At 38.4% G+C, this 25,374-nt stretch overlaps 1 protein-coding gene across 4 annotated transcripts in view; it reads left to right on the forward strand.

Annotated features, from left to right (window-relative positions):
• The window catches only part of HIVEP1 (HIVEP zinc finger 1), a 173,516-nt gene that overhangs the window by 69,702 nt on the left and 78,440 nt on the right, over positions 1–25,374 (forward strand). For all 4 annotated transcript variants that reach the window (XM_066377073.1, XM_066377074.1, XM_066377072.1 and 1 more), the window contains exon 3: positions 3,774–3,827. In XM_066377073.1, coding sequence (XP_066233170.1) covers positions 3,774–3,827 — 54 coding nt within the window. The remainder of the gene's footprint in view (positions 1–3,773; positions 3,828–25,374) is intronic.

Below are 25,374 nucleotides of genomic sequence, written 5' to 3' on the forward strand. Positions count from 1 at the left end.
TATCCCCGTCTCCTTGCCTGCCACTCTTTCAGCCACGGGTCCCTCTGTATCTTAGGGAAGATTATGGAGCCTTCATTTGTTCCTGGGGTTTTTTTCCAGGTGACAACTCAAATATGTCTAGTAAAAATTGAATTAGTTAGAATATAAACATCTTAATGAAGTACAGTAGGAGCTCATTATAGTGAAAATGCATTATTTACTTTAGATTTACCAACATGGTATGTGTCTATTTTGCATGAATGTTTATTTTTATTTTTAAGCAACAGCAACAGAGAAATACTGATTTGTAAATGTGTAATTCTCTGTGAAATTGTTACTGAGATAACAGTGACATTGGGGAGGCCATGATGGAAGATGTTTCAGAATCTGAGATCTCATCCTAAACAGCACACTGCCTCCCCCTCACGCTAGCTCCTAATCAAGGCTTGTAATAAGATACTGTATATTATTGCTGGGAAGTGTTACCCTTTGTTTGGTAAAGGAAATAGGGTAAAAAGTGTAGAAAAAGATGTATTGAGAACTGCTTCTTTTATCAGTGAATTTCAAGCTGTACATTCACAATCCCACAGTGGGTTGTGAAATCAGTGGAGTTGGTCCAGGCAGTGTTTTTCATCTTTAATAGGAAAGGATAGAAAGTAGAGTGTGGATGTTTGTTTCTGAATTATGTACACACATATGTATGCATGTGTAATTGGCTGGAATGTAAAATATAATTCTTGCTCTGGGCCATCGTGAAAAGAATGATAAATACTGCTTTCAAATATTAGTAAATTGCCTTGTATAAAGCAGTTATGAGCATGCAATAAATGACTACTTTCTCTGTAGTTTTGTTAGTATTTTCAAAACACCATATTTTACCAGGAGAATCATAAAACAAAGATTAAATATAAACATAATTTTGAATATAAAAATTGAAGCTAAAGCTTCAATTGTAATCATAGCTGCTTACAAACCCTCTAATGGAAGACTGTTTTCCCTCCTGAACTGGAGCTACAGGTGCAGGCAGGCACTGACGTGATGCTTACATCTAAAGTCACAGAATCCTAAGTCTGCTGATTTATACTCTGTGAATATCAAGAGAAAGGGGCAACTTAATTTAAAATTTTAAGAACAAAGACTAGAATGTTGTGATCAAATGAAAATTGAGGTCATTTTTATAAGAATATGTTAAAGTATAAACAGAAGGTGGCCGAATCCCAATCTATTAAATAAATAGTAGCTATTCTTTACAATGTGTTGTCCTGAATTTTTGTTGCTTTGATTTGCAATTGATTCTATTAATAAAAAGTTTTATTATATAATGCCAAATTATGCAACCATAAACATCTTAAACATAGTTCTTACTACTATAACTATATATAATATATACCTTTATATATTACTTATGATTCTTAGTTTGAATGAACTGCTGGCATAGAAATTATAGTGTTTTTCTCTTTATGTTTCTCCTATTGAATGTCTACAATGTATTTCACTTATTGTATTTTCTAAATGAGCCTTTCCCTTTTGTTACGTTAATATAGCTTTAATCTATGCATTTGGTATTTTTCTCTTTGAAATAACATAACTATTGAATGCAGGATCCACTTTCTGCTTTAAATATTTGTTTTTTAGTACTATTTTCAGTTTCACTCATTTCATGAGGAATAAAGTGTGTAAATAAGAAAAATTATATTATTTCCAAAGGTTGTCTCTATTCATAAATATTATTCTGGATCTGATAATTAACAGGTAGTAAATAAGATACTGTTGTGGGGAATGCATTTGTCAGGATGAAAATGTAGTTATTTATTTTTCTTTTTTGTGACAGTGAGAGACAGAGAGAGGGACAGATAGGGACAGACTGGGAGAGAGATGAGAAGCATTGACTCTTCGTTGTGGTTCCTTAATTGTTCACTGATTGCTTTCTCATATGTGCCTTGTCTAGGGGGGCTATAGCAGAGCGAATGACCCCTTGCCAGTGACCTTGGGCTCAAGCCAGGGATCCTTCGCTCAAGACAGCCACCTCAGGGTTTCAAACTTGGGCCCTCAGCATCCCAGTCCAATGCTCTATTCACTGCACCACTGCCTGGTCAGGTGGAAATGTAGTTACTTTTGGCCAGAGCTGATAGTAGTGTTCAGTATTTCAGACTCTCCATGTCCTTTATTCTGCTCCACCTCAGCCATGATTTGGCACCCTGTGTGGATCAGTGTGCAATTGAAAGAAGTTTGATTAGTACTTGGAAGGTTCTCTGAATTTCTGTTTTTTCAGGCAAAACTGATGGGGAGGCGGCAGGTAGAGAGAGTTTAAGTGTCCTATGTTGGGATCTGTACCTTTTATGTATTTGGGGAAGGATGGCTTTTTGAAGGTTATATCTTCTGTGGCTAGTAGTGGGAGGTTTATCATTGGAGATCATTTTGATGGCTGATTGTGTATGCTGGAAGGCATAAATGGCTGAAGTACCAACATTTTGAAAGCATTTAAACTATGCTTCCATGGACTATCTAAAATACTAAATAATTATTGGTATTGTATTTATTTCAGTACAAAGAGTACCCTGGGCATTTTATAATTTTTACCATTATAATTAGCACATAGACCACTGTATTTAAACTTGTAATTGATTACTGTCAATCATCAAATATATATATCCTTATAAAATTTAAATAGTTGTTGCCAAAGTAGAACATCTGCTAATTTACAAAATCCAGTTGTGCCCACAACCTCAACTCAAAAAACTGAAGGCCCTGGCCTGCAACCACCCCCCTTCCCCATTCCTTCCATATGCAGTCCTCCCAGGTCTTCATTAGTTATTGCTTCTGGCTTAGACTTACTGGTTCAGAACTTTGTGTCTATATTGAAGTTCTGTAGTCATTAGTTTTTGTTATTTTTTTAAAACACCAATAAACATTTATTTTCTCAGTTTCTGTACAACAGGGCTTCTAAACGGGAGGTTTTGGCTTGGAATTTTTCATGAATGTAGTTAGTAGTTTTATATCGTTATCTCTTTAATGCAGTATTCTACCCATATATTTCATAGACAACTCTATCCTGTTATCAAGGCTTGGCAAAAGTGATATGTGTCATGCTACTCTTCAGCTCATTTTCTTTATTTTTCTTTCTTCCATGTTTGACTTTAGTCTTAGATCATCTACAAACTTTGCTTAGACTTATTTCTAAGTTAATAGGCATTTCTTATATCTCTGATAAAATCCCTTTGGGCATTTACATGTCTTCATCAGAAAAGTATTATTTTGCTACTTTTATTAGAAAGCTATATATTTTTTAACTGTACTTCATTATTTTAAATACACTAATTATTTGCATTATGGAACGTTAATTGCAAATGGTCTTCCTGTCTTAAGACCCTGATGGCGAACCTTTTTATAAAAACCGCCCACTTTTAAGTGCTGGTCAACTTGGTCCCTCCCGCCCACTACTGGGAGGCCCAGCTTTCATAGTGGCCCAATCATGGTGCTGTTTGGTTGCTCCGCTACCTCCTACCATGAAAGCTGGAACGCCCACTAGTGGGCGGGAGGGACCAGGTTGACCGGCACTGCAAAAGTGGACAGTTTTTATAAAAAGGTTCGACATCACGGGACTAAGACATGACTAAAAGGGAATATATCATTACTTTAACAGTTTATACATGTTTGTTTCATAAATAGGTAATTCATTCAATAAATATTTATTTCTCTGTATCACGAAGTGTTTATAGGAAGTATGTTTGTTTTCCTGGAGATTCTTTTATATGAATTAATTGATTTATAAAATTTTCTTTTGTTTTTCTTAGACAAAATTGAAGAAGCACAAAAAGAACTTAATGGGGCAGAAGTGTCAAAAAAAGGTAAATGAAAATCAACCTCAGTTTATTCTTGCAGAGATTTCTATATAGAATACCTTATAATTGTAGCCTTTACTAAATTAGTGTTAGCGTATGACACTTAAAAATTAAGTTAAACTAATTAGTTTAAACTAATTGATACCTAAAAATATACGGACTTTGCTTTATATAATGTTTTAGCTACATAACATATTTTATAATTGTTTCCCACCTATTAATGTATTGCTGATAGGACAGTGATTGTTCTAGGAGTGGATGTGCTGGCAAGAGTGAAGTTTGTTGTACCTCTTTTGAAAGTCTGTTTATGAGACTTCCATAGCAGTAATAGAATTAGTACAATGGATGCTGATGGTTGTATTCATGCACGTGTATATGTATGTTTATGTGATGCAGTATTTTTTTGAAACGATAAAAATCTGAGACAACAAAAATAACCTAAATGCTAATCAGTGGAGAAGTGGTTGAAAAAAAATTGTAATAAATTCATATGTTGGGATTTTATATACCTTTTTTAAAATGTTAATTATTTCAGTGAACTGTGATAATTTGTAGCTAATTGAGAATGAAATTGCAATATAACACGTAAAGTACGATACATTTTTTTTTCAGTGAAAATCATTCATGCATACAGCACATGCAAACACATATACTGTTATATAGGATTTGATAAAGTTTGAAAGGATTTATATACAGATATCTGTACAGTGTTGGGAGAAAGGGCAGAAGAAGTTGATAAACTTTTATAGTCTTTGTGTCCTTTTGCTAGTTACAGTAGGTATAATTTTGTATAAAAACTAAGAAGTTTAAAGGTAAAAATTGGTTTTCATCATAGAAATCAGTCCGATTATCCAGGTAATATGAAAAAATACAATGACTGTAGAACAACCAATGAGGTGGGGAAGACAATGAGGTGGATAGTGTTTCAACATTATCTGTTAAAGAGTCAAATTGATTTAAAAGGATATAAAGTTTTCTTTATGGCATTTATATTTCATGATTTTTTATTTCTTTGGCCCTGTTATATCTTCTAATTGCAGTGTAATATTTTAACAGAGTAAATTAACCATGTAGGATTTCAACTGAATGTCTTTTACTTTTTAAATATCTTTTAAATCTAGTTAGGTTCCCTAACTAGGTGATTTTAGTGGAAATCATTTCTGTCTGTCCTGTTCTCCATCTCTCAGACCAGCCTGTGAAACCTCCAGGATTGTCTGGAGTTGGTAGGAATAGTTACACTGTGCTCAAAGCAAACCTTGAAGAAGGGTCCCCACCTTGTTTTTTCCTCTCTGCCTCCCCCCCTTCCATGGAATCTGTGAAAGATCCATATAAAATATGACCCTTTAATGACATTATTACAGAAAAGCAAGCATGGAAAGAGGAGAGCAGTCACCATAGCCATGCTGTGCCTCTGAAAGGTTGACTAAAAATCCTTTCCCCACACAGCTGTAGGCAGAAAGCATTTAAGATACTCAGGCTGTGATCAATCTTGAACTTTGTTTTTCATAGTCAGCCATTTTCACATCTAGTAATGGTTTAGAGCTGCTTCAAGTAGCAAAATAAATGTGTGCTTGTCTTCCTTTTCCTTCTTTCTTATCCCGTGGCAAAGACTTTTAAGAACAGTGAGCTAAATGCCTGAGAGGAAGGAGGAAATGGAACAAAGGTTCTAGAAAAAGAAAATGGATAATGAGGTTTAGAATAATTTAGTGGGCTACATTTGGCAGGCTACACTTATTTACAACCTAGGATGAATCCCAAATGAGCATTGTTCTGTGCAGTTTGCTGCTTAAAATTGCTACTTGGTTTTCATTTTTACATACACATTCTGGACAAATTAAAAATAAAATAGTTTTCTTTCAGATATAATTAAGGAGTATTACCAGTTTGTCTTAACAAGAGATAAAATATTTTAGTAGTAAAGGTGTTGAGATTTCTCAAATCTTTGCTTGCTGAGTGATTTTATTAAAGGAAGTTTAGTTCTTCCTTTGAAGATTGTACTTTAAAAATTAAATTATTTATCCCTGGCTGGTGGCGCGGTGACTGGAGTGTCATCCCAGGGTGCTAAGGTTGCTGGCCTGATCCTGGGGTCACCGGTTCAAGCAGTCAGGGTACATATGAGAGGCAGTCAGTGAATTTACAACTAAGTTGAACAAGTTGATTTTTCTCTGTCTTTCTCTCCCTCCCCCTACTCTTTTTTTCCATCACCTCAAAGTCAATGGGGAAAAAATGAGTTATTTATTGTTTTTATTGATTAAAATAATTCATCAAGGAGGGATCACTTTTCCACTATTTTTTTTCAACATGCTTTATTTTCCCTCTGCAAATCTGACTTTTTTCTTCATCTGGCTATGTTTTACAGTGCTCACAGGCATACTAAGGTCTCATCCCCATTGTGGACACTGGTCATTAAGGCTCTTTCTCCTCTTCTTCTCTCTTCTTCTCTCTTCTTCTCTCTTCTTCTCTCTTCCTCCTCCCCCTCCTCCTCCTCCTCCTCCTCCTCCTCCTCTTCTTCCCTTCTTCCCTTCTTCTTCTCTTTCTTCTTCCAACTCCTCCTTCTCCTCCTCGTTTTCTTCTTTCTTCTTTCTTTTTCCTTCCTCTTCCTCCTCTTCTTCCTCCTTTTCTTTCTCCATCTTCCTCTTCTTATTCATTAGGACACATAGCTAATTGATCTTGAGAAGTTTTAACATAATGGTAAGCTCTTAAAAAAAACCTTGTTCATTGATAGATTAAAATAAATACCTTTCCTGTTTTCTAACATTTTAAGGAAAGATTAATCTGTAATATGGTGTCATAGAAACTTACTTTTATCCATTACACACCAATAAAATATAGAAGTGCTCTAAATTATGTTAATGTATTTTCTTTCTGCTTATGAATAAAAATCAGATGACTTTGATTTGATTTGGTTTTAACCAATTTAGGGAAAAATACAGCATGCAACGTTTGCCAAGTTCTCCATTTGTCATTATATTCTTCCTTACAGTGCTATTTACTTGTTCTTAAAATCCATTGTGCTTGGCACTATTTCTATAATCAGTGTGTGGAATTTAAATAAAATAGTGAATGTCACAGATGTGGTAATAAGGAATATGTGTAAAGTAAACTGGGAAGAATTAAATAGATCATTTTATTAGGAGAACTTTTATGTGCTATCTCTTGAATAAGCTTTAATTTTAATACTTTTTTTAATTAAATTTTATTTATTTATTTTTAATGGGGTGACATCAGTAAATCAGGATACATATATTCAAAGATAACATGTCCAGGTTATCTTGTCGTTCAGTTATGTTGCATACCCATCACCCAAAGTCAGATTGTCCTCTGTCACCTTCTATCTAGTTCTCTTTGTGCCCCTCCCCCCCTTCCCTCTCCTTCTCCCCCCTCCCCCTGTAACCACCACACTCTTATCAATGTCTCTTGGTCTCACTTTTATGTCCCATCTACATATGGAATAATGCAGTTCCTGGTTTTTTCTGATTTACTTATTTCACTCCATATAATGTTATCAAGATCCCACCATTTTGCTGTAAATGATCCCATGTCATCATTTCTTATGGCTGAGTAGTATTCCATAGTGTATATGTGCCACATCTTCTTTATCCAGTCATCTATTGATGGGCTTTTTGGTTGTTTCCATGTCCTGGCCACTGTGAACAATGCTGCAATGAACATGGGGCTGCATGTGTCTTTACGTATCAACCCGGGGTACAAAGTCACCGACCAGGAAGAGGGACAGAAAAGAAAAAGCAAGACAATAACCTCTCAAAATCAAGAATAATCTGCAGACTTTATAACCTATCCCATTTTATTATATTTGTTCGTCTGTGTCTCTTATCTTCATTCTTGATTTTTTTTTTCTTTTTTATCCTCCTCCAATTTGGTCGTTTAATTCTCTGCCGGTCTTACTCTCTCCTGTCTTTGAACTACACTACCCATAAGTGTTACATCTCCCATTATCTTTTCTTTCCTCTTCCTTTCTTTCTATGAGGGTTGCACTCCAAAACCCTTAACTCTCTCTCTCTCCTCCTTTTTCTTTTTTCTTCTTTTAGTGGTTCCGTCTTTTTTCTCTCTCTCTCTCTCTCTCTTTCCTCCCTCTATATTAGTCTCTTCCTTTCACCTTTACGTCTCCTCTCATTCAAACCTCAATAACGAACAAATTATCTTATCTGGGACTCAAACTTATGTTTGTGGCATTTTGGGGGGTTTTTACTTCTCCTTTTTAACTCATTAGCAGTACTCCCATCCCTGGCTCTCCATTTTATCTAGTTCTTGTTCCACTAAATACAACAGTAATTTTTTAATCCCCCCCCCCATTTTCCTGTTTCCCTCTTATTCCTCTCATTATAACTTAGTCAGCCAACACCTAAAAGCAAATCATTTTATTCTTTTTTTTTTTTTTTGTATTTTTTTCTGAAGCTGGAAATGGGGAGAGACAGTCAGACAGACTCCCGCATGCGCCCGACCAGGATCCACCCGGCACGCCCACCAGGGCGACGCTCTGCCCACCAGGGGGGGATGCTCTGCCCCTTCGGGGCGTCGCTCTGTCGCGACCAGAGCCACTCTGGCGCCTGGGGCAGAGGCCAAGGAGCCATCCCCAGCGGCTGGGCCATCTTTGCTCCAATGGAGCCTTGGCTGCGGGAGGGGAAGAGAGAGACAGAGAGGAAGGGGGGGTGGAGAAGCAAATGGGCGCTTCTCCTATGTGCCCTGGCCGGGAATCGAACCCGGGTCCCCCGCACACCAGGCCGACGCTCTACCGCTGAGCCAACTGGCCAGGGCTTATTCTTGACCCAAATTTTCTCTTTATTTGCTTTTTGTGGGTCCATACTGCCCCCCCCCTTTTTTTTTCTTTTTCCTTTACCCCTTTATTACTTCTCCCCAATTCAGGCCCTCCATTACAGGTATTGTTTGTTCTATTTAGGACAATATAATTCACAGTTCACCACAAGATTTTCTCAAGAAAGAGGGGAGAGGAGAGGAGAGGAAAAAAGGAGGGGAAGGAATAATTCCCTTTTTTTTTTCAAATTTTTATTTTATTTTATTTTTCTTTATTTAATGATTAATTTTTTTAAAAAAATTCAATTTTTATTTTTTTAAACTTTTTATTTATTAAATTTTAATACTTTATTTCAAATTTTATCATACAATATTTGACAAATTAATCTATGTAAGCTATGAAAGCGTAAAGCATAAGAATAACATGGTAATCGGTGATTATAGTACCCAGTTTAAGAACTGACATGTTGGCCCTGGCCGGTTGGCTCAGTGGTAGAGCGTCGGCCTGGCGTGCGGAAGTCCCGGGTTCGATTACCTGCCAGGGCACACAGGAGAAGCGCCCATCTGCTTTTCCACCCCTCCACCTCTTCTTCCTCTCTGTCTCTCTCTTTCCCTCCCGCAGCCGAGGCTCCATTGGAGCAAAAGATGGCCCGGGCGCTGGGGATGGCTCCGTGGCCTCTGCCCCAGGCGCTAGAGTGGCTCTGATCGCAACAAAGCAATGCCCCGGATGGGCAGAGCATCGCCCCCTGGTGGGCGTGCCGGGTGGATCCCGGTCGGGCGCATGCAGGAGTCTGACTGCCTCCCCGTTTCCAGTTTCGGAAAAATACAAAAAAAAAAACCCTGGCATGTTGCTAGTATTGTTGCATAAACGTGCGTGATAGTCTTTATTGCAGCCCACTGAATGCTGGGTACACTGAAGCCTGTTGGGAGGTATTTACTGTCCTCACTTAGTGTTCATCATTTTAGTGCTGCTTAAAGTTAATGATGTATTCTTAAATGATACACTTTTTACTTTTGTCTGAATTTGAGCTTGAAGAATGAAAGTATACAATTGTAACAGCTTTTTCACTCAATATTGTTTCTAAGATTCGTGTACAATTATTGTATATAGCTGTTTCTTTTAACTGCTGAATGATAACTTCATTTAGTGACATAATTTGTTCCTCCATTCTCGTGTTGATGAACTTGAGTTATTTCTACCTTTCTGCTGTCACAAACAGTGCCACTGTGAATATTCTCAGATCCTTGTGCACCTGAGTGGACTATTTTTTCCTGGATACTAATAATGTCAAACATGTCTTCACTTGCACTTCTTAAAATGCTTGCTGGTATCTTTTATGCATTTAAAAAATCTTAATATATTTTTTAATATAGTTTAAATAACAACCCTTTATCCATTTTATGTGTTTTAGTTTTGGGCTTTATTTTTCTTTCTTTGAAGTACCTGTTAATAAACAGAAGTTCTTGGTTTGAATCAATCGATTAATCTTTTTCTTTTATGATTAGTATTTTTTGTTGGGATTTTTTGTTTGCTTGTCTTAAGAAATTCTTTCTTACCACAAGGTTTTAACATATTTTTTGCTTGTTTTCTTCTAAAAATCTTTCACATTCAGATGAAAAATTCCTCTGGAGTTGATGGTGTGAATTAGGGTTCCAATATCTTTTATTTTTAATCAAATGGAGAACATTTGTCCCTGCAACATTTATTGAGTAGATTCTCCCTTTTCTGTCTCACATTAACTTTCTCTGAATGTATGTGTTAGTTTCTTAGCTCTCGGTTTTATTCATGCATGCGTTAATATCATAGTGTGTTAGTTGCTATTACTTTATTGTCTTATATGCAGGAAAGCAGATTCCTCTAGTTATTCTTTTTTCAGGAGTATTTTGACTATTTCTAAATTTCTTTGGAACACTGTTTGAGATTGAATTGAACTTAGGGCAAACTGTTGTCCCAGTTTTCAGGTTTCCTATCCATAAAGATTATATGTGTGTGTGTCCACTTTATATATACACATATACACACAACTTTTTTTTTTTTTTGTATTTTTCTGAAGCTGGAAATGGGGAGGCAGTCAGACAGACTCCCGCATGCGCCTGACCGGGATCCACCCGGCACGCCCACCAGGGGGCGATTCTCTGCCCATCTGGTGCGTGCTCTGTTGCAACCAGAGCCACTCTAGCGCCTGAGGCAGATGGAGCCATCCCCAGCGCCCAGGCCATCTTTGCTCCAATGGAGCCTTGGCTGTGGGAGGGGAAGAGAGAGGAAGGAGAGGTGGAGGGGTGGAGAAACAGATGGGCACTTCTCCTGTGTGCCCTGGCCGGTAATCGAACCCGGGACTTCTGCACGCCAGGCCGACGCTCTACCACTGAGCCAACCAGCCAGGGCCTACACACAACTTTTTTTTTTTTTTTGAGAGAGAGGTAGGCAGAGAGGGACAGGAATATCGAGCTGCTCCTATATGTACTTGACTTGGGAATTGAACTGACAACCTCTGTGCTCCAGGACAACACTCTAACCAACTGAGCTATCTGACCAAGACTTAACTTTTGTTGTTGTTGTTGATTTTGAGAGAGGAAGGGAGAGAGAAGGATGGGGGAAGGGAAGCATTCACTGTTGTTCCATTCAGTTGTGCGTTCTTTGGTTGATTCTCGTGTGTGCCCTGACTGGGGATTGAACCTGCAACTTTGTTTGCAGACAACGCTCTTAACCAACTTAGCTGACTGGCCCGGGAAAGATAATATATTTTTGATACTTGTATTGTCATTAATGTTTTATTTTTTTTTTTCATTAGGACCTTGTACTTCATTGGATTTATTTCTTATGACTATTTATTTGCTGATTGATTGTACATGTATGTGAGAGAGAGTGAAATCGTTTTCTGACAAATAGAAATGCAATATTCATCTTATCTCCAGCCACCTGATTAAACTCATTCATTCTGGAAAATTTCTCTAAATGCTTTAGAGTTTCTTGTAATCAGTCATATCAGCTAAGTTTCTTTCTTTGTAAATCATTATTTATTTTTCTTGTTATTCAGTTGGCTCCAGTAGACTACCAAAAGAATGGTAGTGTTGACATCCTTGACTTGTTCGTGATTTTAAAGGGAATTTTTGTATTATCTCATCATTAAAATACTTGATGTCTTTTTATGGGAGGGTTCAGTTTGTTTTCCCCTCAATATGGAGGGTCTTCGAGTTCCGTTCCTACAATGACATAACCCAGATTTTGGTGTAAGCTGAAACACATCCTAGCTTATGTCACTTACCTATCCTAACACAGTTGTAAAATCATAATCTAGAACATAAGAACACAAGCCACAAAAAAGGGGAAAGGACATAAATATAGGAGCTATGATAAGGGCCAAAAAGTCCCTAAACAAAGCAACACAAATGGAACACTGGCACTTTTAACAGTCCAAAATGGCATAGGCAAGCATTCTGGGGACTGCCAACTCCCTCATTCACCCCCTTACTGATTGACTGAGTTAAAATGTGATAAAACTTGGAAGGTCATTAGCAATTTACAAAATGAAAGGTTACTTCGATCCCGCCAGCTGAATGCTAGTCTAGTATTTTAATGATATGTCTGAACTAGACATTTTTTAAAGAAATGCTGTTTTATTATTTTAGTATTATTATAATATCAGTTAAGTGTATATTTTCAACAAGTCATTGTTCTTGGGTTTATAAATTAATTACTGGGAAACAATATTAAAATGAACATATTTAATGGGTGTTTATTTTAAATAAAAATGTTTATAAATTCTTAATACTAAATATTCTAGAAAATTCATCGTGTTTTTCTTGTGAAGTTGTTACTTCATTATTTTACTAAGTAAATTTTTATTATGCATCAGCCATTCTTTTTAGCCCTGGTAAATAGATAAGCAGGAAGAGTTTAAACCCTAAAGGAACCTATAAACCTTAACTCAGTTTTTGCCCAAATTATCATAAAATCTGAATTGGTAGAATACAATTCATGAGGTTTTCTGTAGACAGTGCTTAACAAATTGCCCTTGGGAAAATAGCAACAGATTATCTATTTTTTACAAAAGAATGTTATCTCCTTTTAATATTACTTGGAATTTCAAATTTAAATATTCAGGTTTCATGAAGTGTTCCATTAGCATGATAGATGTGCTAGTTACTTGAATTACAGAAAGTTAGTGTTGTTTTATAGATATGTAATTGTTTATTGCCATTTTATTCTTTAAAGCTGTATTCCTCTTTTGCTATATTCCTTTTCTCCTTTGATATGTTTACAACAGGCCCCTTAGCATTTCTTGCAGCCTTGGTTTGGTTGTAGTGAATTCCTTGAGTTTCTTTTTGTCTGGAAAGCTTTTTATTTCTCCTTCAATTTTAAATGATAGCCTTGCTGGATAAAGTAGTCTTGGTTGTAGGCTCTTGTTCTGCATTACTTTGAATATTTCTTGCCATTCCCTTCTGGCCTCAAGTGTTTCTGTTGAGAAGTCGGAAGTCATCCTTATGGGGGCTCCTCTGTAGGTGACAGTCTTCTTTTCTCTAGCAGCTTTTAATATTTTCTCTTTATCACTTAGCTTTGATATTTTAATTATGATGTGTCTTGGTGTAGATTTCTTTGGGTTTTTCTTTAATGGAGTTCTCTGTGTTTCTTGAACTTGTGAGATGTTTTCCTGCCTTAATTGAGAGAAGTTTTCAGCTATGATATGTTTGAACAAAGTCTCTATCCCTTGTTCTTTCTCTTCTTCTTCAGTAACCCGTATGATGTGGATGTTATTTCTCTTCATGTTGTCACAGAGCTCTCTTAGAGTTTCCTCAGACTTTTGAGTCTCTTTTCTTTTTTCTGCTCTGCTTACATGTCTTCATTTATCTTGTCCTCTAACTTGCTGATTCGATTCTCAGCTTCATCCATCCTTCTTTTAATTCCTTCTATTGTATTCTTGATTTCTGATGAACATCCTAACAATCATTATTTTAAACTCTGCATCTGGTAATTTGCTTATATCTGACTCATTCAGGTCCTTTTTTAGGGGATTTCTCTTGATTCATTTGTGTTGCATTTCTCTGCCTTCTCATTCTGACTGTGTAAAAGAAGGTTTTGGCCACTGGAGTCTACTGGGTGTGGCCTCTGTGTTCCCTAGGTGTGGTCTGTCTGCAGGCCCACCACACCCTCTGCTGCTGCTGCCTAGGGTGTTCAGGTATGGGCGTTGCTGATGCCTGCCCACTGGGGCTGTTGCTGTGGTCTCCGCCTCTCCTTCACGGGAGTGGCTGTGATCACGTGCTCGGGTGTTCAAGCCTTGGGGACCTTGGCTTTTGTCCCACCCCTGCGGGTGGCGTTATGCTTGGCCCTGAGGGTAGGGTTGAGCACCTTTGCTTAGTTGCGGGTCTCCGCCTGATTCTGGGCTTTTGCCCCGCCCTTGCAGGAGGAACCCGCTCCTGGGACGGATGCAAGCCTTGACTCCACAGGCCGGGCAGGACTGCGTGCCCAAGCTCAGTAGCGGGACTCTGCCTGTTCTGGGCTTTTGGCTCCACCTCCACAGGAGGAGCAGGCTCCCAAGTCAGGTCACAAGCCTCAGTTCTGCGGGCGGGGCAAGGCTGTGCTCCTGCGCCCTTGCTCAAGGGCGAGTCTCCACCCCTTCTGGGGCTCCTGCCCTTCCCCCACAGGCTGGATTGCAGGCAGCCCACAGCTGGGCTTGACCACTTTTGCATGCCCCCTCCTCCCCAGCTGTGCAAGACTGAGCTCACACCTGGGCCTCAGTGGTGGACAGCTGGCTTCCGCCCTTACCGACAGAACCACGCTTCTGCATCCCACCGCCGTCCGCCCTCAGGTGAGCCCTCAGCCATGTGGGTGGGGGTGCTGCAGCTCAGACCCTAACACTCTCTACTGTAGTCCCAAAAGCTCCCTACTTCTAAGCGCCTCTGCTCTGAGTGCCGCGGGAGTGCTTGTTTGGCTGCTGTCCTGCTTCCCTTTGCTGGTATTGCTGTTTCCAGGGGAAATACTTGCTTCAGATTTGGGGAGTGACTCATTCCAGAGGTTAGGGAGGCTGTCTCTCAAAATGTTTCTCCCTGTGCCTCCTAGATTACACTCTCTTCCCACTGCTCTGGTCCTCTTCTCTCTTCCCGTCCCCCGGAGCCCCGGGTGAGTGGTTATGAGAGAGGTTTTCTGCGCGATCCCTTTAAGAAGAATCCTGGGTCTGAGAAATCAGTCTCTTTCTCACAAACAGTATCCTGACTTGTTTCCAGCTAAATACTGTCCATGCGCCTTTTCTAGGCTCTGGGTCTGCGGGCTGGGGCTTTGTTCCTGAGACTCAGGACCCTCCCCTCTCTGCTAAAGTCACTTCCCGCCACGCGAGTCTCTCCCGGCTGCCATTTGTTCCGGAGAGCTGGGTAGCCCTCTCCATATTTCCACTTTTGCTACCAGTTTCAGTGTGGCTTCTTCCGTGTTCCTTGGTTGAAGAGTCCTCTTAGTTTCGTCCAAAGTTGATTTTTCCAGATGATGGTTCTTAAAATTAGTTTGTAATCCACTTTGGTTATGGGAGGTGGAAGTTGGTACTTCCGCCTACTCCATTGCCATCTTGTCTCTCTAGTTAGTGTTGTTTTAATTTTTTTTTTCCAAACAAACATACAATTTATTTTTTACTATCATATATACATACTGATTAGAATAAAATGAAAAATACCCAAGTGTTAAGAAAATAAGTCACTTATAAGCTCACCCCCTAGAGATAATATGTAATGTTAAAACATTAATATTTTATCAATTATAAGGCACCATATTTTCTTATTTTAGCATCTCTGAAACTGAGATGCTCTTATGCTGCACACCCTGGCAGAAGTCATGATGTAGCTGTCATTACCTATGCATGTGTGACCTTGTTCATAATGCTTTATATTGTTGTCACTTCAGAATACTTAGAAACATTGCTGGTACAACATGAATTATTTGCTTTCAAATTTATTTCACCATGATTTGGTTTTATTTATTTTTTTATTTTTAAATACTTTTAAAAATTTTTATTCATTTTTAGAGAGACAGGAGAGAGAGAAAGAGAGAGAGAAGAGGGGGAGGAGCAGGAAACATCAACTCTCATATGTGCCTTGACCAGGCAAGCCTGGGGTTTAGAACTGGTGACATTGGTGTTTCAGATCGAAGCACCACCTCAGGTCAGGCTGATTTGGTTTTAAAGGACAAATTTACTTTTTATATAGAAAGACATGGAAACAGCAGCATGACACGTGATAGAATCTGATAAATTTAGAAGGGCTTGTTTAATAAGTTAATAAAATTCTACACTCATAATTGGCAGTTTTTTAGTGGAATATACTGTAAAGTATAACTGATGGTATCATATATTATTATCTATATTTCATATCTACATGACTAGCTCTAATTACATAGATAGGGTGTAACCTGGTTTTCTCACCTCACATTTCCTGTCAGTATTATTGCAGATTGACCTAAGGCCAATCTGACTATCTGGCCTAATCAGTAAGGAGGTCAGTGGGAGTATACAGTCATCCCTCACAATATCATGGTTCACTTTTCACAGTCTCACTGTATCGCAGATTTTTAAATTGTATTATATATATCGAATTTTGTATCGCGATTTTCCCTACTATATTGTGGGATTTAGCGGTACATGAGTATCTTTATATATTTATTATTTTAATTATTTTTGCGATAAAATAAGCAAAATAAGTGTGGGAAAGATTAATAACAGTGTGGGAAATGTTTATAAGAGTGTGGGGAGGGTTTATAAAGCCTTAAAATATATATAAATAATAAATATAAGATTGCTACTTTGCAGATTTTCGCCTATCGCAGGGGTTCTGGAACCTAAGCCCCGCGATAGATGAGGGACCACTGTATTAGAGTGAAAACAAGTTTTAAACCAAATTCCATCCAGTAAGTAATGTGTAACCAGCAGTCACTAGACACCCTTGTCCATATGTCCTTATATATTGATACTTTTGTATTGATGAAATAGATTTGTAAGTATGGAATAGCTGGATGAAGGGTATACACATTTCATATTTTAATAAATTGCTTTCCAAATGAGATGTAAAAGTTTACATTTTATTCAGTGGCTATCAGAAATATTTAATACCGTATTTCCCCATGTATAAGATGAACCCTTTTTCAAAGAACTTGGGGTCTAAAAACTGGGTGCATCTTATAGAGTGGTTGTAGATTTTTTTTTTTATCTCCAAAATAATGATGATTGGAAGATTTGTAAAAATTGTAAAATCCAGCTCAATTAGTCAATTATTACATTATAGAAGCCACTTTCTGTTTACATTTGTTACCCAGCATCTAACAAATATAGGTGCATGCGACATACACCTTTTCGGATATTTACCAGTTTTAACTATTTTTTTTTGGTGCCCCTCCCCTCCCCCAACCTTCTCCCTCTCCTCCCCCCCACCCTGTAACCCCTACACTCTTTTCCATGTCTCTGAGTCTCATTTTTATGTCCCACCTATGTATGGAATCATATAGTTCTTAGTTTTTCCTGATTTACTTATTTGCTCAGTATAATGTTATCAAGGTCCATCCGTGTTGTTGTGAATGATCCGATGTCATCATTTCTTATGGCTGAGTAGTATTCCATAGTATACATGTACCATAGCTTTTTACTCCACTCGTCCACTGACAGACACTTGGGCTGTTTCCAGATTTTCGCTATTGTGAACAATGCTGCCATAAACATGGGGGTGCATTTCTTCTTTTCAAACAGTGCTATGGTGTTCTTGGGGTATATTCCTAACAGTGGTATAGCTGGGTCAAAAGGCAGTTCAATTTTTAATTTCTTGAGGAATTTCCATACTGTTTTCCACAGTGGCTGCACCAGTCTGCATTCTCACCAGCAGTGGAAGAGGGTTCCCTTTTCTCCACATCCTCGCCAGCACTTATTCTGTGTTGTTTTGTTGATGAGCGCCATTCTGACTGGTGTGAGGTGATATCTCATTGTGGTTTCAATTTGCATTTCTCTAATGATTACTGATGTTGAGCATTTTTTCATATGCCTATAAGCCAGCTGTATTTCCTCTTTGGAGAAGTGTCTATTCATTTCTTTCGCCCCTTTTTTGATTGGATTGTTTGTCTTCCTGGTATTGAGTTTTACAAGTTCTTTATAAATTTTGGATATTAACCCATTATCATATGTATTGTCAAATATATTCTCCCATTGTGTAGTTTGTCTTTTTATTCTGTTCTTATTGTCTTTAGCTGTGCAGAAGCTTTTTAGTTTGATATAGTCCCATTTGTTTAACCTGTCTTTTATTTCACTTGCCTGTGGAGATAAATCGGCAAATATATTGCTGTGAGAGATATCAGAGAGCTTACTGCCTATGTTTTCTTCTAAGATGCTTATGGTTTTATGGCTTACATTTAAGTATTTTATCCATTTTGAGTTTATTTTTGTGAATGGTGTAAGTTGGTGGTCTAGTTTCATTTTTTTGCAGGTAGCTGTCCAATTTTCGCAACACCATTTCTTGAAGAGGCTGTCTTTACTCCAATGTATGCTCTTACCTCCTTTGTCAAATATCAGTTGTCCATAAAAGTCTAGGTTTATTTCTGGGTTCTCAGTTTTGTTCTATTGATCTATATGCCTGTTCTTATGCCAGTACCAGGCTGTTTTGAGTACAATGGCCTTGTAGTATAACTTGATATCCGGGAGTGTGATACCTCCCACTTTATTCTTCCTTTTCAAGATTGCTGAGGCTTTTTGTGTTCTCTTTTGATTCCATATAAATTTTTGGAATATGTGTTCTGTATCTTTGAAGTAAGTTATTGGTGGTATGATCAGTATTGCATTGAATTTATAAATTACTTTGGATAATATAGACATTTTAATGATGTTTATTCTTCCTAACCATGAGCACGGTATATGCTTCCACTTGTTTGTATCTTCCCTGATTTCTTTTATCAATGTTCTAGAATTTTCTGAGTACAAATCTTTAATCGCCCTGGTTAAATTTATTCCTAGGTACTTTTATTTTTTTGGTTGTAATGGTGAAGGGGTTTGCTTCCTTAATTTCTCTTTTTGACAGTTCATTGTTAGTGTATAAAAATGCCTCTGATTTCTGAATATTAATTTTATATCCTGCCACCTTGCTGAATTCATTTATCAGGTCTAGTAGTTTTTTGACTGAGACTTTAGGGTTTTCTATATACAATATCATATAATCTGTAAATAATGATAGTTTTACTTCTTCTTTTCCAATTTGGATGCCTTTTATTTCTTATTCTTGTCTGATTGCTGTGGCTAGGACTTCCAGAACTATGTTGAATAAGAGTGGTGAAAGGGGGCACCCCTGCCTTGTTCTTGATCTTAGGGGGATTGCTTTTAATTTTTGCCCATTGAGTATGATGTTTGCTGTGGGTTTGCCATAGATGGCCTTTATCAAGTTGAGGTATGTTTCCTGTATTCCCACTTTGGTGAGAGTTTTGATCATGAATGGGTGCTGGATTTTATCAAATGCTTTTTCTGCATCTATTGAAATTATCATGTGGTTTTTCTCCTTGCTTTTGTTATGTGATGAATCACTTTGGTTGATTTGCGAATATTGTACCAGCCTTGTCTCCCCAGAATAAATCCCACTTGATCGTGGTGTTTGATTTTTTTTCATATATTGCTGGATACAGTTTGCTAATATTTTGTTGAGGATTTTAGCATCTAAATTCATCAGGGATATTGGCCTATAATTTTCCTTCTTTGTGTTGTCTTTGCCTGGTTGTAATCAGAATTATACTCGCCTTATAAAAGGAGCTTGGAAGTCTTCCTTCCTCTTGAATTTTTTGAAATAGCTTGAGAAGGATAGGAGTTAGTTCTTCTTTGAATATTTGGTACAATTCACTTGTGAAGCCATCAGGCTAGGACTTTTCTTTTTGGGGAGTTTTTTGATAAATGTTTCAATCTCATTTGTTGTAATTGGTCTGTTTAGGTTTACTGATTCTTCCAGATTAATTTTTGGAAGATTATATGTTTTAAGGAGTTTGTCCATTTCATCTAGGTTGTCTAGTTTTTTGGCGTACGGTTCTTCATAGTATTTTCTTACAATATTTTGTATTTCTGTTGTGTCAGTTGTTATTTCTCCATTTTCATTTCTAATTTTATTTATGAGTCCTCTCTTTTTTTTGGTGAGTCTGGTTAAAGGTTCATCGATCTTGTTTTCCTTTTCAAAGAACCAGCTTCTGGTTTCATTGATCCTCTGTATTGTTTCTTTAGCCTCTATGTCATTTATTTCTGCTCTGATCTTTATTATTTCCTTCCTTCTACTAGCTCTGGGCTTTACTTGCTGTTCTTTTTCTACTTCTTTTTGATGCAGCGTCAAGTTGTTTATTCGAGCTTTTTCTAGCTTTTGAGGTATGCCTGTAAGGCTATGAACTTCCCTCTCAGGATTGCTTTTGCTGTGTCCCATAAATTTTTTGTTAATGTATGCTCATTGTTGTTTGTTTCTAGGAATTTTTTAATTTCTTCTTTTTTCTCATTGTTAACCCATTTGTTATTTAATAACATGCTGTTTAGTTTCCAAGTGTTTGAGTATTTTTCAGTTTTTCTGTTGTGGTTGATTTCTAGGTTCATTCCATGTGATCAGAGATTGTACTCGATATCATTTCAATCTTCTTAAATTTGTTGAGACCCCTTTTGTGCCCTTATTTGTGGTCTATCCTATGAATGTACAATGAGCACTTGAAAAGAATGTATATTCTGCTGCTTTAGGGTGAAAGGTTCTGAAGATATCTATTAAACTGAGTTGATCTAGTATGTCCCTTAAGTGTGCTGTTTCTTTGTTAATTTTCTTTTTTGAGGATCTATCTAGTGATGTTAGTGGGGTATTGAAATCCCTACTATTATAGTATAGCTGGTGAATTAGCCCTTTAAATCCATCAAAGCCTGCTTTATATATTTAGGTGCTCCTATATTAGGTGCATAGATATTTATAATGGTTATATCTTCCTAATGGATTGCTCCCTTTATCATTATGTAGTGACTTTCTTTATCTCTTACTATACTCTTTGTTTTAAAGTCCATTTTTTCTGATATAAGTATTGCTACCCCAGCTTTTTTTTCCATTTCCATTTGCGTGAAATATTTTTTTCCATCCTTTTATCTTCAATTTATGTGCATCTTTTGTTTTAAGGTGTGTCTCTTGTAGACAGCATATGTGTGGGTCCTGTTTGCTTATCCACTCAGCTACCCTATGTCTTTTGATAGGATCATTTAATCCATTTACATTTAAGGTTATTATTGATATGTAATTGTTTATTGCCATTTCATTCCTTAAAGCTGTATTCCTCTTTTGCTATATTCTTTTTCTCCTTTGATCTGTTTACAACAGGCCCCTTAGCATTTCTTGCAGCCTTCATTTGGTTGCAGTGAATTCCTTGAGTTTCTTTTTGTCTGGAAAGCTTTTATTCTCCTTCAATTTTAAATGATAGCCTTGCTGGATAAAGTAGTCTTGGTTGTAGGCTCTTGTTCTGCATCACTTTGAATATTTCTTGCCATTCCCTTCTGGCCTCAAGTGTTTCTGTTGAGAAGTCTGATGTCATCCTTATGGGGGCGCCTTTCTAGGTGATAGTCTTTTTTTCTCTAGCAGCTTTTAATATTTTCTCTTTATCACTTAGCTTTGGTATTTTAATTATGATGTGTCTTAGTGTAGATTTCTTTGGGTTTTTCTTTAATGGAGTTCTCTATGCTTCTTGTACCTGTGAGATGTTTTCCTGCCTTAATTGAGAGAAATTTTCAGCTATGATATGTTTGAACAAAGTCTCTATCCCTTGTTCTTTCTCTTCTTCTTCAGAAACCCATATGATGCGGATGTTATTTCTCTTCATGTTGTCACAGAGCTCTCTTAGAGTTTCCTCAGACTTTTTGAGTCTCTTTTCTTTTTTCTGCTCTGCTTCCATGCCTTTATTTATCTTGTCCTCTATCTCAGTAATTTGATTCTCAGCTTCATGCATCCTGCTTTTAATTCCTTCCATTGTGTTCTTCATTTCTGATATTGTATTTGTCATTTCTGACTGGTTCTTTTTTATTATTTCAATGTCCTTTTTTATATTTGCTATCTCTTTATTTAGATGTTTGTAATGACCATCTATTGTTGTTCCAATATCTTTGAGCATCCTAACAATCGTTATTTTAAACTCTAAAACTGGTAATTTGGTTATATCTGATTCATGCAGGTCCTTTTCTGGGGATTTCTCTTGTTTCGTATGTGTTGCATTTTTCTGCCTTCTCATTTTGTCTTTGTGAAAGAAGGTTTGGGCCACTGGAGTCCACTGGATGTGTCCTCTGTGTTCCCTAGGTGTGGTCTGTCTGCAGGCCTGCCACACCCTCTGCTGTTGCTGCCTAGGGAGTTCAGGTATGGGCGTTGCCAGTGTCTGCCCAACGTGGCTGTTGCTGTGGTTTCCACCTTTCCTTCATGGGAGTGGCTGTGATCACGTGCTCAGGTGTACAAGCCTCAGTGGCCTTGGCCTTCGCCCTGCCTCCACGATTGGCATTTTCCTCAGCCCTGAGGGCAGGGGTGAGCACCTTTGCTCAGCTGCAGGTCTCCACCTGATTCCTGGCTTTCACCCCGCTCTTGCAGGTGGAGCCCGCTTGTGGGATGGCTGCAAGCCTTGACTCCACAGGCCAGGTGGGACTACATGTCTGTCCTCAGTAGCAGTACTTCGCCTGTTCTGGGATTTTGGCTCCACCCCTGCGGGAGGAGCTGGCTCCCAAATCAGACCACAAGCCTCGGTTCTGTGGGCGGGGCAGGGCTGTGCTCCTGCGCCCTTGCTCAAGGGCAGGTCTCACCCCTTCCTGGGTTCCCGCCCTTCCCTCGCTGGATGGATTGCAGGTGGCCCGTGGCTGGGCTTGACCACTTTTGCACGTCCCCTCCTCCCCAGCCAGGCAAGACCGACCTCACACCTGGGCCACAGTGGTGACCAGCCGGCTTCCATCCTTGTTGAGAGAACCACGCTTCTGCGTCCCACCCCCGTCCGCCCTTGGGTGAGCCCTCAGTTGTCTTGTTGAGGACGCTGCAGCTCAGACCCTGAGACTCACTACTGTAGTTCCAGAAGCTCCCTCCTTCTAAGCAACTCTGCTCTGAGTGCCGCAGGAGAGCTTGTTTGGCTGGTGTCCTGCTTCCCTTTGCTGATATTGCTGTTTTCAGGGGAAATATTTGCTTCAGATTTGGGGAGTGACTTGTTCCAGAGGTTAGGGTGGCTGTCTCTCAAAATGTTTCTCCCATGTGCCTCTTTGATAACACTCTCTTCCCGCTGCTCTGATACTCTTCTCTCCCCCGTTCCCTGTAGCCCCGGGTGAGTGGTTGTGAGAGAGGTTTTCTGCGCGATCCCTTTAAGAAGAATCCTGGGTCTGAGAAATCAGTCTCTTTCTCACAAACAGTATCCTGACTTGTTTCCAGCTAAATACTGTCCATGCGCCTCCTCTAGGCTCTGGGTCTGCAGGAAGGGGCTTTGTTCCTGGGACTCCCCTCTCTGCTACAGTCACTTCCTGCCACGTGAGTCTCTCCCGGCTGCTGTTAGCCCTGGGGAGCTGGGCAGCCCTCTCCACGTTTCCACTTTTCCTACCAGTCTCAGTGTGCCTTCTTCAGTGTTTCTTGGTTGAATAATCCTATTAGTTTAGTCCAAAGTTGCTTTTTCCAGATGATGGTTCTTAAAATTAGTTTGTAATCCACTTTGGTTCTGGGCGGTGGAAGTTGGTGCTTCTGCCTACTCCATCGCCATCTGTCTTCCCCTGTTTTAATTATTTGTTTCATGTGTATGAGTTAAAGGTATCCTATGTCGATCTTGTCAGTATTTTGAGATTTAAAGATACCAAATCCCAGGAGATCATTACTTTTCAGATAAAACAGGGGTAGTCAACCTTTTTATACCTACCGCCCAGTTTTTTATCTCTGTTAGTATTAAAATTTTCTAGCTGCCCACCGGTTCCACAGTAATGGTGATTTATAAAGTAGGGAAGTAACTTTATAAAATTTATAATGCAGTGTTACAGGAAGTTAAAGCATATAATAGTAATTACTTACCAAGTACTTTATTTCAGATTTTTGCTAAGTTTGGCAGAATAAATCTTTATAAAACAACTTACTATAGTTAAATCTATCTTTTTATATATACTTTGGTTGCTCCGCTACCGCCCACCATGAAAGCTGGAACACCCACTAGTGGGCAGTAGGGAGCAGGTTGACTACCACTGAGTTAGACTGTGCCAGCTTTATAGACAAGAATTTGCATAATTATATACAGAAAGATTTTAGTACTTTAAAATAAATATCGCCTTGGCCGGTTGGCTTAGCAGTAGAACATTGGCCCAGCGTGTGGAAGTCCTGGTTCAGTTCCTGGTTAGGGCACACAGAAGAAGCATCCATCTGCTTCTCTACCCTTCCCCCTCTCCTTTCACTCTGTCTCTTCCCCTCTCACAGCCAAGGGTTCACTGGAGAGAAGTTGGCCCGGGCACTGAGGTTGGCTCCTTGGCCTCTGCCTCAGGCGCTAGTATGACTCCATTTGCAACAGAACAATGACCCAGATGGGCATAGCATCGCCCCCTAGTGGGTATGCTGGGTGGATCCCCATCGGGCACATGCGGGAGTCTGTCTCTCTGCCTCCCTGCTTTTCAATTAAGAAAAATGCCCCCCAAATTTAAATAAATTAATGTTTTTAAAATATTCTCTTCTCATGGTGTCTGAATGCAAAAATAAGAATTTGCTTGCTACAAAATTTGAGAAAATAAAATTCTCAATATTTTCTAACAATATTACTGATTGCTATTGATTCAGCAATCATATATTAAATCAGAGATTCATATACCTACCAAGATTTTATTTTTATAGGATTCATAGAGACGCTTTCATCTTTTGTACTTCTATAGCATATTCCATTGACTTCAAAATGACATGGATCGGAAGATGCATAATGAATTCATGCACCATTTAGAAAGGGAGAAAGTCACTGCCAGTTAAGCCATGACATGGTGCTTTTTCAAATGATCAGAAGATGCATCATGATTTCAGGGAGATTAAAATGTTCAAAACCCATTTTCTGAGATTCTATCAAGTATATATTTATGTTCAGTGCTTCAATTTTTACAAGATAGATGAAATAGTTTTCATGTAATGATGTGTGGATTTGAGCTGCTTTGAGGACAGGGATGGATCTTATTCTGCTGGTTCACTTGGGGATTCATGGAGGAATGATCAGGAAAATAAACACTAGTTATGTTTAACCTATTCTCTTCGCGTCTCAGATAATTGACCTCATGCATGCCTTGGTATTTTCTATATAAATAAGGGACATAAAAGAATAAAATGTGTTGCTGTTGATTTAGGTAGGCTCTTCTCCAGCTTTGCTGCTGTAATCTATGTGTAAAACAAAAGAGAAAAGGCAAAAGAAGAAACAAAGAGAGCAGCAAATTCAGATGTTTGTTGCCTACATAGAGACATGCTCCTTTTCAGGTTTCCTCAGGTCAGAGGAGGCAGTAGACATGTTGTATGAAACTGAGGAAAATAACTCTAGGGAAGAAAAAATGGAAAGTAAAAGCAAGGGGACGCAGAGTAAAATGAAGGCATATAACTGGGAGAAATTCTAGAAAAAAGTAAAAAAATTGAAACATCAACAATTATGGAAATAACAAGGTGCCTTTCATCAAAATATTCTTTTGCTACTGTTTCACTAGAGCAGTGGTCGGCAAACTCATTAGTCAACAGAGCCAAATATCAACAGTACAACAATTGAAATTTCTTTTGAGAGCCAAATTTTTTAAACTTTTAAACTATATAGGTAGGTTCATTCCTT

This window comes from Saccopteryx leptura, chromosome 3 (assembly GCF_036850995.1).
Source record: "Saccopteryx leptura isolate mSacLep1 chromosome 3, mSacLep1_pri_phased_curated, whole genome shotgun sequence".
Classification (NCBI taxonomy): domain Eukaryota; kingdom Metazoa; phylum Chordata; class Mammalia; order Chiroptera; family Emballonuridae; genus Saccopteryx; species Saccopteryx leptura.